The sequence below is a fragment of the Onychomys torridus genome, chromosome 6 (assembly GCF_903995425.1).
Source record: "Onychomys torridus chromosome 6, mOncTor1.1, whole genome shotgun sequence".
Taxonomy (NCBI): Eukaryota; Metazoa; Chordata; class Mammalia; order Rodentia; family Cricetidae; genus Onychomys; species Onychomys torridus.
In genome coordinates, this window is record NC_050448.1 from 103,004,910 (window position 1) to 103,019,272 (window position 14,363).

General features: G+C 40.2%; 1 protein-coding gene across 1 annotated transcript in view; it reads left to right on the plus strand.

Annotated features, from left to right (window-relative positions):
- Window positions 1-12,091, plus strand: part of Zgrf1 (zinc finger GRF-type containing 1) — a 59,855-nt gene extending 47,764 nt beyond the window's left edge. Inside the window, exons 21-26 of the mRNA XM_036190986.1 lie at window positions 1,254-1,381; window positions 3,567-3,690; window positions 9,361-9,537; window positions 9,670-9,804; window positions 10,505-10,766; window positions 10,953-12,091. Coding sequence (XP_036046879.1) covers window positions 1,254-1,381; window positions 3,567-3,690; window positions 9,361-9,537; window positions 9,670-9,804; window positions 10,505-10,766; window positions 10,953-11,089 — 963 coding nt within the window. The 3' untranslated portion in view covers window positions 11,090-12,091. The remainder of the gene's footprint in view (window positions 1-1,253; window positions 1,382-3,566; window positions 3,691-9,360; window positions 9,538-9,669; window positions 9,805-10,504; window positions 10,767-10,952) is intronic.
- Window positions 12,092-14,363: the final 2,272 nt, after the last annotated feature.

Below are 14,363 nucleotides of genomic sequence, written 5' to 3' on the forward strand. Positions count from 1 at the left end.
CTGAGCCATCTCGACAGCTCCCAGATTTCTTTTTAAAGTCACACTTTTTTTCTTTTGCTGTTTGTTTTTAAGATTTATTTGCTTATTTTAAGAATGAGTGCTCTATCTGCATGTACAACTTTATGCCAGAAGAGGGCATCAGGTCCCACTAATAGATGATTTTGAGTCACCATGTGGTTGCTGGGAATTGAACACAGGACCTCTGGAAGAGCAGCAAGTGCTCTTAACTGATGAGTCCTCTCTCTAGTCCTAAAAGGAAGTAATTTTAAAAAGGAGATCATCTGTTTATTGGACTGCTCTTGCTATGAGGTGGCATTATACTATAGATAATAGGAAGGGAAATTGTGTGTGTGTGTGTGTGTGTGTGTGTGTGTATAAAATTCACACAGTATATAGGTGTATAACTCATAGATAGTGGACCATGAGCATGTCTAATTCAAAAATTAATTGATTTTGCTATTGTATGTTATATAATAATTAAATATTAGCCTTTCAAGCTCTGTGCCTTGAACACAATGGTATTTTGATATAATATTTAAGGTTTGTACAATTCAGATACACTAAAGGGTAAAAGTACATTTGAAGTTTTATTTTATTTGAGTCAGGTACTCACTGTGTAATCCACGCTGCCCTTGAATTCCTGATTCTCTTACCTCAACCCCCTGAGACTGGAATTACAGGCATGGCCTGCTTAGACAGCTACCTTCTTAAGTAATCACAGTGTTATAGTGTTCATAGGTTAAGCAAAGGATAGTTTCTTAGCATATTCTGTGTTCTTTGTGGAAAACATGGGTTAGTGTTGATAAAATGTGATACTGTTGATTCAGGCTCACGTAGAAGATGAAGTCATCCTTGAAGCTTCCTGAACCATTCCTGCTTTAATACATCCTTTCTGTTGTAATAGCAGTGAACATGTTCTGGCTAGTGACCTTATAAAGTAGCTCATTTTCTGTAACACCTACTTTATATGTGAGAGTAATGAAAATGTAGCAACAAACTGACAACTGATTTCTAATCAGCAGGAATCAAGGGTTGGTTAGTCTTCTGACTTAGCCTTCAAGTTCTCCAGGAAATTCTTGATTTCCTTTTAATAGCCATTGGTTAGTGATATTTTTGTTTTCTGGGCATGGTAACTCAACCGTAATCTCAACACTCAGGACAGAGGTTGAGGTAGGAGGTTGGAGGCTAAGTGTGGGCTACGTAGAGCATTGTAAGCTAGCCTGGTCTCTACACACTTTTTTTTAAAAATAAAGGTCCGAGTCGTTGGCATTACCTGTGCAGCCTGCCCGTTCCCCTGCATGAACGACCTTAAATTCCCTGTGGTTGTGCTGGACGAGTGCAGCCAGATGACAGAACCAGCCTCGCTCCTTCCAATTGCAAGGTAACCCGCTCTCTTCCCAACAGTACACACAAGTCAGTTAGTGCAGACCTTTCCTGGGTTCAGTCTCTCAGCAAAGACTTGTCAGAATTCTTAACAATTCAGTTACTAACTTTAGCTTTGTAAATAATAAACTTTTTCAAGTAAATATATCAAAATTTTGTGAGCTTATAGCTTAGCTGTTGGAATCACACAGTCCTTAGAGCCTTAGGAGCATTAGTGCTAGGACCCTTAGAGGACTTCCCAGATGTGTCAGCTACTTTAGTGGTTCCTACCTCCACTGGACAGTGTCCTCCAGGTCCCTTTCTTTTGTGTGATTTGATGGTTTAGCTTTTGAAAGTATTTTTTAAGTTTATGAAAAAATATATAGACGAGCATATTGAAAACGAAAGTTTGTCCCCAGAAATGTTTAAGATTTATTTATTATGTATACAGTGTTCTGCCTGCATACCAGAAGAGGGCACCAGATCTCATGTGGTTGCTGCGAATTGAACTCAGGACCTCTGGAAGAGGACCAAGTGTTCTTAACTACTGAACCATCTCTCCAGCCCCTGTCCCCAGAAGTTTAAGAGTATAAAAACTAACCCTTTATAGCCAGTGGAGAATTGTGCTTCTAAAGCGTCTTTGAGGCTGGAATATAGTTCATTGGATACAACATGTATTTAATGTGATTCCTGGACTTAATCCCCAGGACCATGAAGACTAAAAATAGAAGAGTCCAACACAGTATGACCAGGAGACCTTGCTCAGTTCCCAATTGATGAGTCAGTAGGGCACCATTTGTCGGGTCTTACCTGGGACTCAGGAGACTCCTGGGCACAAGGTTTTTAGCTTTTTACTGAAATGGTCCTGGGCAATCAGAGTGATTTGGTCATTCTCCAGCAGCCAGGTTTGGAGGGTCACTGAGGCCCTGGGTGGAGCACGGAGTGTTAACACAGTTCTGCTATATTCTAAACACATTTCGGCCTTCATTTGATCCTTAACAGCCATGCTTGGAGTTACTACCTCCAGCTTACTGGTAAGAATGTAAAGCAGGGAGAGCTACAGATATAACAGATAGAGTTGAGATTTGGATACAGGTTTGTATGTGAAACTAGGACTTCCCCACACTGTCTTGTTCCTACTTAGAATGACATTTTGTCCTGAGGGCCTTGCTTATCTCACTTCTTTTTTTTTAAATTTATTTTTTATTTTATGTCCATTGGTGTTTTGCCATGGGTGTTTGGTCCCCTGGAACCTTAGTTACAGACAGTTGTGAGCTGCCATGTGGTTGTGGGATTTGAACCCGGGTCCTCTGGAAAAGCAGTCATTGCTCTTAGCTGCTGAGCCATCTCTCCAGCCCTTATCGCACTTCTACAACGGAGTTTAAGCCAAGGAATTCCAGGACAGCTTAAGAGTTTCTGGGGTCTTAAGATCACTGTTTCTCAAATGTGTTCTGTGAAACACTAACTCTATGTAGAGGCGAAGGGCGCTTAGTACATTTTGTGTGGAAAAAATGTATGTTAAGTGAACATGTGTGTGCACATGGGTGTGTATGTCAGTGTTCACCCATGTATACTCAAATAGATGTACATGTGGAGGCCAGAGGTTGGCATCTAGTGCATTCCTTTGTGGTTCTTCACATTCTTTTCTTTTCCTTTTGTAATTTTAAATTTTTATCTATATGTATGATATTTTGTTCATATGTCTGTATCATGTGCATCTTGGAACTGGAATAGAGTATGGACAGCTGTGAGCTGCCCTGCGGGTACTAGGAATCAAAACTTGTCCTCTGCAAAAACAAGTGCTCTTAACCACTGAGCCGTCTCTCTAGCCGTCTCCACCTTAGAATCCACAGCTTACCATTTCAGCTATCTGGCCAGTGAGTCCCTGGGGTCCTCCTGTCTCTCAGCTCCCAGAACTGGCATTATAGATTTGTACTATAATGTGTCCAGCTTTTATGGCAAGTGCCAGCATATGAGCTCAGGTCTTAGAGCACTTTACCCACTGAACCATCTGCCTAACCGAGTATTCTCTGAAGTAATATTTCAAAACCTTTAAAATGCCAATTAGCACCGTTGAACCTTGCTAGCTCTTAGGCCACTTTTGACACGTGAATTCTAAGAATACATTTAGGAAAGTGCAATGAATGATGTTAGTATACCCTTTCTCTTTGCTTAGATTAATTTTCTAAATTGTTTCTTTTTAGGTTTGAGTCTGAAAAGCTAATTCTCGTTGGAGACCCCAAACAGCTGCCTCCTACAATTCAGGGTTCTGATGCAGCTCATGAAAATGGATTGGAACAAACTCTTTTTGATCGACTTTGCTTAATGGCATGTACTTCTAACTACTTTAAGTTATCATGGATTGTATACTGTGAGGGTGGATAAAGGATGGAGGTATGGTACCTTATCCTTGTTCTTAAATACTTTATAATTGGAGTTCCTTGGAAAGTATTCATCTTAAAGACAAGTGGAATCCTCTTGTTCTAACATGCCTTTAAAACAGAAGTGTTTCTTAGTGTACATTGCCTTCCATTATCCATGAGTGTTCCATTTAAGAGGAACAGTGAAGTGGCATTTCATCACAGTACCAGCAACCACTACCTCTGTCTAGGTACCCAGCAACCATTACCTAGTAATGGAGAGAAAAAAAAAAAGATTTTTCTGTAAATACTTAAATTTTTATTTATTTTTTGTTAGCATGCCAAAAATGGTTTTCACTGTGACATTTCACTAATACACACATGTCATTCTCTTTTGTTTATTTTGTACACCCCTTCTCTTCCACCCCTGCTGGTCTCCATCATCCCCCAATAGTTTCCCTTCAGCTTTCGTGACATTTGTATTCAATTACTCTCTGTTCTCCATTCTGCTCTCTTCTGATAGTCTTTCTGCTTTCATGTCCTCTGTGTGTGTGTGTGTGTGTGTGTGTGTGTGTGTGTGTGTGTGTAAAGAGTAGATATATTTAAATGTACATTTCATATATGAAAAAAGTACAGTGTTTAGCTTTCTGAGTCTGGCTCATTTCATTGACATTCTGATTTCTAGTTCCATCCATTTTCATACAAATTACATAACTTCATTTTCTAAGTTGAATAAAACTGTTGTATCTATGTACCATCTTTCCTTTACAAATTTGTTTTGTTTTGTTATTCTTGTGTAAGTGTGTGTGTGTGTGTGAGAGTGTGTGTGTTTCATGTGCCAACTTTCTGGAGTTGTTTCCTCCTTCCACTGTGGGTCCCAGGGACTGAACTCAGGTCATCAGGCTTGCCTGGCAAGCCCTTTTCAGCTGAGCCCCAGGTTTTCCCTATGCACTCCTCTATTGGTGAGTAACCAGACTGCTTCTACATGTTTGCCGTTGTGAATAGTGGAATAAGAAACATGACTATGCAAATATGTCTGTGGTTTGCTGACTTAGAATCCTTCAAGTAAAACCCAGAAATGCCATATCTGGATCATAGTTTCATTTTTTAATTTATATATAGAAAAATATATTTATATTTAAAAATTTTTTAAGGAACTTCTATACTGATTTTTCATAGTTGCTGGATCACTTTTCACTCCTACCAACATGAGACCAAAGGGTTTCCTTCTCCACCTGCTTGTTCATTTGTCACCATGTGTCTGCTTTTCTCTTTTTACATTTTATTTTTGAGATCGTATTTGTTTTTATACGTAAGAGTGTTTGCCTGTCTGTGTACCATGTGTGCAGCGGGCAGAAGAGGGCACTGGATCCCCTGGGACTGGAGTCAGACAGTGACTGAGCTGCCATGTGGGTGCTGGGGATTGAACACTGGTCCTCTAGAACAGCAGCCAGTGCTTTTAACCTTGGCACCACCTCTCCAGTCCCCATCGTGTGTTTTCTTGATGCTAGCCGTACTGACTGGGTGAAAGGCAATCTCTTAAAGTTTTCATTTGCATTTCTCTAATGGCTAAAGATGATGAATGCTTATTTTTTGTCTTTTTACATTTATTTCTTTTGGGGGCAAAGTAGGGGGCACACATGCTGTGGTACAGGTGAAGTCACCAGACATCTTGTGTAAGTTCTCTCCTTCTACCATCCGGGTTCCAGGGATCATAATCAGATCTTCAGGTAACAAGTACCTTTACCCGCCAAGCCATTTTACTGTCCCAAGATGTTGAACACTTTTAAATGTATTTATTGACCACCTGTTTTCCTCTTGAGAACTGGGTAGTCAGTTTGCCCGTTTGAGTATTTTGGGAGAGCTCTGGAGATTTCAGATATTAACGCCTGTCAGATGTATTCTTGGCAGATTGCCTTCCATTCACCAGGCTCTCTTCATTCTGGTCACGGTTTATTTTGCTATGTAGAAAACTTTTTAATTTCATGTAGTCCCATTTGTCAATTCTTATTTATTTTGGGTGTCATTCGCATCCTTGTCCTTGCCTTTATTTCCTCTACTTGTTACAGAGTTTCAGGTTTTATACTAAGGACCTTGATCGAGTCTGGATTGGTTTTTGTGCAGGTTGAGAGATACACCTTCAGTTTCACTCTTGCACGGTGTGTTTCCCCAGTGCAGTGCTGAAAAAGCCGTCTTTTTCTGTGCAAGCTCTGATACCTTTGTGGGTTCGTTTCTTGGTGCGTTCTTCTGTTGCACGGGTTCGTGTGTCTGTTTCTGTACCAGCATCGGCTGTTCTTGTTACAGTGACTCTGGCGGGTTGAAATCAGGCTTGTGAGGTTCCCAGCATTGATTCCTCTGCTTGGGATCACTTTGGCTAATTGGGATCTTTTGTGGTGTCAGTTGAATTTTAGAATTGCTTTTGGGTTTTGTTTGTTTTCTAGTCGTGTGAAGGATGACTGGAGTTTTGATGAAGACAGCATTGAATCAGTAAATTACTTGCAGTAATAAAGCCATTTTCTAATGTTAATTTTGCCAATCCGTGTATGAGAGGTCTTTTCATCGCCTAATGGTTTCCATTTCTTCTGCGTCTAAAAGTTTGCATCACAGAGCATGCAGAGAACTTCCACATATCTGGTTAGGCTTATTCATAGGCATTTAAATTTTTATTATAAATATGAATTCCTCCCTAATGTGATTATTTTTGTTTGTTTGTTTGGGGGCGGGGGTTGAGACAGGTTCTTAGGTAGCCCAGGCTAGCCTTAAACTCACTACATATCCTTAGGCAACTATTCTTCCTGACTCTTTCCCACTTGCTGTGACACCACTCCCAGACTTGTTTCTGTTGACACAGTTCATTATTGCTGTATAGAAAAGTGCTGATTTGTATATGTTGATCTTTATTGGTAAGCTGCTACTTTGCTAGAAGTATTCATCAGGTCTAAGAAGTTTCTTTGCAGTCTTTGAGTTTAAGGAGATTATGTTATCTGCAAATAGGGATAATTTGACTTCTTTTCTTTTTAAATTTATTTAATTTTTTTTCATTTTACATACCAACCACACTTCCCCCTCCCTCCCTTTATTCTGTTCCCCTTAACCTCCCTCCCACCCCATCTCCCATCCACTCCTCATAGGTGGTAAGGCCTCCCTTGGGGAGTTGACATACTGAGCTGGGGCAGGCCCCTCCCCACTGCATCAAGGCCTAACAAAGTATCCCACCATAGGGAATGGGCTCTAAAAAGCCAGTTTGTGTACACAGGAAAAGTCCTGGTCCCACTGCCAGGGGCCCCACAAACAGATCAAGCCACACAACTGTCACCCACATTCTGAGGGCCTAGTTCGGTCCCATGCAGTTTCCCCAGCTGTCAGTGCAGAGTCTGTGAGTTCCCATTAGCTTGGGTCAGCTGTCTCTGGGGTTTTTCTCATAATGATCTTGACCCTCCTTGCTCCTATAATCCTTCCTCCCTCTCTTCTACTGAATTCCAGGAGCTCGGCCCAATGCTTGGTTGTGGGTCTCTGAATCTGCTTCCATCAGTTGCTGGATGTAGATCCTATGATGACACTTAGGGTAGTCACCAATCTGACTACCAGGGAAGGCTAGTTCAGGCACCTTCTCCACTATTGCTATGAGTCTTAGATGGGGTCATCCTGTGGATTTCCTGGGAGTTTCCCTGGCACCAGGTTTCTCCCTAACCCCATAACGACCCCCTCTGTCAAGATAGATCTCTTTCATTGCTTTCCTTCTCCGTCCCTCTTCCAACTCTGCATCTCAGCCATCTTGATCCCTCATGTTCCCATTCCCCATCGCTTCCCCTCACCCCCACCCCAGTTTACCCAGAAGATCTCAACTACTTCCTCTTCCTGATACGATCCATGTGTGTCCCTCTTAGAGTCCTCCTTGTTAGCTAGCTTCTCTGGGGTTGTGGATTGTAGCCTGGTTATCCTTTGCTTTGCATCTACTTATGAGTGAGTATATACCATGTTTGTCCTTCTGAGTCTGGGTTACCTCACTCAGGATGATTTTGTTTTTCTAGCTCCATCCATTGCCTGTAAATTTCATGATGTCATTGCTTTTTACTGCTGAGTAATACTCCATTGTATAAATGTACCACATTTTCTTTATCCATTCTTCGGTGTATGATCTCCCTAATGGAGTTGAATTATTTTGTGCGTATTTTATTGGGAATTTTTATAGTTGTGTTCTTCATGTATATTGGTGTATAGTTCTCTTTTTTGTGGTGATCTGGTCTTCTAGTACTGAGGTAATGCTTGCTTTGTAGACCAATTTTGTAGAACGATGTTGCCTCCAAATGAAACCTCATACCCGTTCAGCAGTTACTCCCCACACCTTCCTGCCTCCAGCCCCTGGCACCCAGTAGTCTGCTTGTACGGATTTATCTGTTTTGTGTTTTTATCTTAATGGAATTCTACAATGTATATCTTTTATATCTGTCTTTTACTTAGCATAGTTTTAAAGTTTGCCCACTGAGCTATCTCACCAGCCCACACTGTTTTGTCTTGTCTTAAATCATCCCTAATGGCAAATTTGTACTTACTAAATAATAACTTCCCATTCCTCCTTCCCTCCTGTACCTGGTAACCTCTGGTCTTCTTTCTGGAAGGCTTGGTTTGCGATCATCAGTGATATCAGAAATCACTGAATATTACGTTGTGTAGCTGCACATAATTTAGTCACCTCTCTATCATTGTAAACCTAGTTACTTCTATTACAAGTAATGGTCCTTGCAGTATTTTTCTACCTGTGGCTTCATCCTAGGTTTTGCATGTGTGCTGATTTAGACTTAGAAACTTCACCAAATCTATACCCCTTAGAGTAGTGAGACTTGATGTCTTCATTGTTTTTTATGTTTCTCGTAGAAGATGCTTTGTTCATGAGGTCATTAACTCTACACTTGCTATATAAGTTTGTTGTTGGCATTCTTTGCACCTACTCAAGATGTTTTAATAACAACGGGAAAGTTTGGCCGATAGTGTGTTCCAGAAGCTTGCTGGAGTGGTGAGACTTGGATGCAAGGACACAGTAGTGAGAGCTGGAGCTGCTTTGAATATTCTGAATGAGACAGTGGCTTTAGCAAGTAAGAAAGTGAACAGACTATCAGTAGCTCTTTCTGTGCTGGCAGGTGTTGAACGTGGGGCCTGGTGTGTACTAGGCAGCACCATTGCCCTGGGCAGCAACACAGCCCTCGTTTCACCTGGGGTTTTGAGATAGTGTCTGACTAAGTTGGCCTTGAATTCCTGGTGTAGTCCAGATAGAACTTGGACTTGTGACCTGCTCACCTTAGCCTCCCTAGAGCTGAGATCACAGGCTTGTACTCCAGGCCTGCCTGAGGTTAAAAGACCTTCATTATTAGGCCAGCCTCCAGGTAGATTATAAAAGCATAATGTTGTGGGGGGAGCGAACATTAAGATTTGATTGACTCTCTATTTTGTGGTCTTATAGTCTGTGAACACACTTTTCATAATGTGTTTTAAATATTTTATCTGTAGTTTGTTCACTCATTGTTATAATTTATCTAAGAGTGTGATGTAACACGAAAATGTTTTAAATGTGGTTTCTCTTTCCTAGAAAAAGGAAATGCTGTGTTTTAACTTTTTGTTTTTCTCTATCTAAATTTCTTAGGGTTACAGACCCATTCTGTTGAGAACCCAATACCGCTGTCACCCTGTGATCAGTGCCATAGCTAATGATCTGTTTTATGAAGGAAACCTCATGAATGGCATTTCAGAGACCGAGAGGAGCCCTGTGCTGGAGTGGCTGCCCACGCTGTGTTTCTACAACGTAACAGGAGCAGAACAGGTGAGTGACATCAGTGTTGATGGGAATCACTACTTAATTTCTTGGTTTAATGCTATTGTTGTTTGCATGGTTTCACTCAGTCTTTCTGTAGCCTTTCTGGGAAGATAATTTCAGATCTGCTTCCTACTCCAGGTCGAAAGCGAGAACAGCTTTCAAAATGTGGCAGAAGCTGCTTTTACACTCAAACTAATCCAATCACTGATCGTAAGTGGAATAGCGGGCTCCATGATTGGGGTGATAACATTATACAAGTCGCAGATGTACAAGGTGTGTGCTACATATTATGATATTTGTCACATAGTAAACATCATAGTCTGTATTATAATATTTGGTGTTACACTAGCAGTAGTTCACTTTGGTGCCTGAGACCTTTGGAACTGTCATTTGTGTACTTACAAAAGAACATCCTGATGTATTTTCTGGCCTGGATTTTTTCTGCATAACTCAATGTAAACCTAACAAGGTTTAATTAAATTCACTTTACAGCTGTTGGGACAAAATGTAAATAAACAGATTAGAAGACGAAAATGTGGTGTATGCTTTGTGTCTGGGGACAGATGGAATTGAGGCTGTTTTTCAAAATGTTCTTGCATTATTACATTTCATCAGTAAATTAAGGATGGATACCAGGTATTAATGTACATAAGAGCCAGTTACTTCTAAGTAGATTTTTATAGTCTTTTCTCTCTTAGTATTTTTTCTTTTTCATTATTAATTACTTCTCCGTTCAGATTAGCATATAAAAATAAAATCCTTGCAATAGGTTAATCGTCATTTGATTATTTCATAAATAAAAATAATACTGTCTTTTTTAATTTTAGAAGCTTTGTACCTAAATTCATATGAGTCATAAGAAAGATAAAAAATGTTTCTGAAGTAGTTTACTCCAGTGGTTGCATTGTTGACCAGTTTGGGGACTAAGTTCTTCATGATCTCTGTACTTCATGAGCCTGTCCTTTCTCTACAGATTTGCCACTTACTCAGTGCTGTGGACATTGGCCATCCTGATATTAAAGCTGTGCAGGTGTCCACAGTGGATGCCTTTCAGGGCGCTGAAAAGGATATCATTATTCTGTCCTGTGTGAGGACAAGACAAGTAGGATTCATTGATTCAGAAAAACGAATGAATGTTGCATTGACCCGAGGAAGGAGGCATTTGCTGATTGTGGGAAGTTTATCCTGTTTGAGGAAAAATCGACTATGGGGGCGTGTGATCCAACACTGTGAAGGTAAAATAAAAATGTACTTATTTTAAGCATTTTTAATCAGAACTGACTTTGTGGGGTTAGTTAACCTGGGTGGTTAGTGTGGTTAGTGAGGAATAGCTGTGACTCATGTCCCCTTGGGAGATGCCCGAGGGCACAAGAACATGGAGACCCCTGTAAAGAAGTGTTCTTATGTTCGTATCTTTTAAGGAAGGGAAGGTGGATTGCAGCATGCAAGCCAGTGTGAACCACAGCTAGACCATCTTCTTAAAGATTATTTTGAAAAACAAGCAGAAGAAAAACAGAAGAAAAAGGAAAAAGAAAAATCTAAGGATAACTCTCATTAACAGAAACAACAGCCAAGCATGGCCAGGAGTGTTGGATTGTTGTAAATTCAGAATCTTTTTACATTGTGTATTTTTAATATTTTTGTTTATTCTAAAGCCCCTAATACAAAAAGTTACATTATTTAAATAACATGCCAAATAAGTGCATGTAAAAATTTGCTCTTTAAAAAGACCTGCATTTTATATTCAGATAGGCAGATGTTTGTGTGATAGACAAATGTCTTGTTTTTACAAGAGTTAGGAAGGCATTCAGTATGCATAAAAAATACATGATGGTCTCAAAAACACAGCCCTGGTCAAGACCACTAGCAGTTTCTTCTGACCTGGAATATTGGGATTGAAATACATGAATTGCCCCGGCATTTAAAACTAAAACCATTAACAATAAAAACTTAAATAAAAAAATACAGGAGAGAAGGTGAGACACAGCACTATGCCGCATACAGTAGGTGCTGTCAGTCTCCGGGGAGTGGACAGGACTATGCCGCATACAGTAGGTGCTGTCAGTCTCCGGGGAGTGGGCAGGACTATGCCGCATACAGTAGGTGCTGTCAGTCTCCAGGGAGTGGACAGGACTATGCTGCATACAGTAGGTGCTGTCAGTCTCCGGGGAGTGGGCAGGACTATGCCGCATACAGTAGGTGCTGTCAGTCTCCGGGGAGTGGGCAGGACGAGCCACTTTCAGCTCTCCTCAGGTCTCCTCCCTGTGCATTTATTTGCATAGTACTTACTGGTATATATATAGAATAAATGGGTAATGTGCAAAATAGAAAAATGTACAAAATACAGAAGCTATATAAAAGAAAACAAAATTACTTAGAAATCCACTATTCAGGTTATCATTAACAAATTGGTCATCTTTCTGTGCTTATAGTCACTGTAAATATATACATGTAAGTTTTAGGCATTGTTAATAAAGGAATGTATTCATATACAGATGGAAAAAATGGCAAAGTCTTGATCATAATTGATATCAGTGTATTTATTTTTTAGCAAATAAAACATTTTAGTGACCCAAGTCATTTAGTAATTATTTAAGAATTATTTTAGCATTTATTTCAAGAACACAGAAAATTATTTCCTTAAATTTCCTTGTAATAAAATCTTCCAGTCTAGGGCTGGCAGGATGGTGCAGTGGGTAGAGGTACTTTGCTGCCAAGCTTGACCCCTGCAGCTCATCCTCTGACCACACACATGCCATGGCCCACAGGCCCACCCTCACACATAGACTACATAAGTTAGTGTAACCAAAACATGGTAGCTGATATGTACACTGAGAATGATGATTGTCTCTGTGGAACTCTTATGTGAAAGAAAAAGTAAATCCAACCATAGTTACTCTGTTTTCATTTGGGTGTGGGTGTGGGTGTGTGGGCATGTTCACGCTTATGTGTGTACATGTGTGAGTGGGGCAGGTGAGAGCAAGTGTCTGCTATTACTCCATACATTATTCCTTTGAAATAAGGTCTCTGGGCTGGAGAGATACCTCAGGGGTTAAGAGCACTGGCTGCTTTTCCAGAGGTCCTGAGTTCAATTCCTAGCAACCACATAGTGGCTCACAACCATCTGTAATGACATCTGGTGCCCTCATCTGGCCTGCAGGGATACATGTAGGCAGAACACTGTATATGTAATAAATAAATCTTAAAAAAAAAAAAAAAAAAAAAGCTGGGCGGTGGTGCACGCCTGTAATCCCAGCACTAGGGAGGCAGAGGCAGGTGGATCTCTGTGAGTTTGAGGCCAGCCTGGTCTACAGAGCTAGTCCAGGACAGGTGGCTCCAAAGCTACAGAGAAACCCTATCTCGGAAAAAAAACAAATGTTATTATTACCAACTATTAGGATAAAAAGAAATGAAAGTTAGTTAGACATAGAGTAACTAAGCTCACACCTCTCAATGGTAGACTAGCATTTAATAGAGGGATGTGGAGAAGAATGGGATGCCAAGATGAAGCCACACACACACACACACACACATACACACACACAACCAAGAGGAATGGACAAATGAATTGAAAAAACATCAATAATTTCCAGAATTTAAAATCCTAAATCATGACATGACACTAATGGAATTCAGGTGTTTCTGGTACATGGACTGCTCTCACCAAATGTGAGGTCAAACTGTTGACCTTGTATACATCCTAGTTCACAAATGAGTCTGTCAGATACGCTAAGCCTAAAGGCTGAAGATGATGCCCCAACACTGCGGAGAAACCTCAGGTGACTGTCCAGGCAGCTGGCTGTTTCTGTCAACTCACATTTTTTTTTGGAAGCTGCTTGCATGCGCTTCCTGTTTTTATTTTGTTAGGTAATATTTCCTTCTTGGGTCTCTGAAGGAGTTGAGGATTAGATAGTTAAAGCTTTTCTTGGTTAACTCGAGCAAAGGTTTCAAGTGATTTTATTTTCTAAGACTAACACAGAGATATGTCTTTTATTTACTTTAATTTTTAATGTTTATTTTATTATTTTTATGTACATAATTGTCTTGCCTACATTTATGTGTGTATGTCACCAAAATGCCAAGACTTATAAAACAAAGAATTTTGAAAGCTATAAGAAGAGCACCGATTCTCAGAGGCAGGTCTGTAAGAGACCTTAGTAGAGATTCTGAAAACCAAGAAAGGATGGCATGAGAGTTCAAGCCCTGATTGTGAATAATTGCTAGACAAACATCTAGTAAAAGTGTCTTCTAAAATTAACAGAGAAATTAACAAGCACTTCAAGACAGGCACAAACTAACCAAACTCATGACCGCCAAGCCAGCATTGCAGGAGATATTAAAGGAATCCACACAGGAAGAAAAATCACAATTGTGAAAGTACAGAAAAGAATACATTTCATGAGAGGAATAGATGAACAAAAATCTAGTGAAGAATCCATGTGTTCAACTCAGAAAACCCTACTACTAATAAGGAAAGAGAGAATAAAAGAACAAACACGGATGGAACCAAACGGAAACGCAGGAGCTCAGGAGCCAGCCTGTCCCTCTCAACAACTCAGGATGTAAACTGTCACTTAAAAGACCTAGCTAGCTATTGGGCTGAAAAACAAGATCTAACCATTTGTGTCTCTAAGAAAAACACCTCTCTGGCAGACATGCACAAAGAGTCAAATGATGTTAGTTGGTATACCAAACCAAAGTTATAATTAACTCTGGTAAGGTAGACCTCAAGCAAAATGGTAAGATAAAAGAATGTCACTGCATTTTACTGACAGGACTAATTCATCATGAAATAATGCTGTACTCAAGTTCACAAAAGCATAGCAACCACT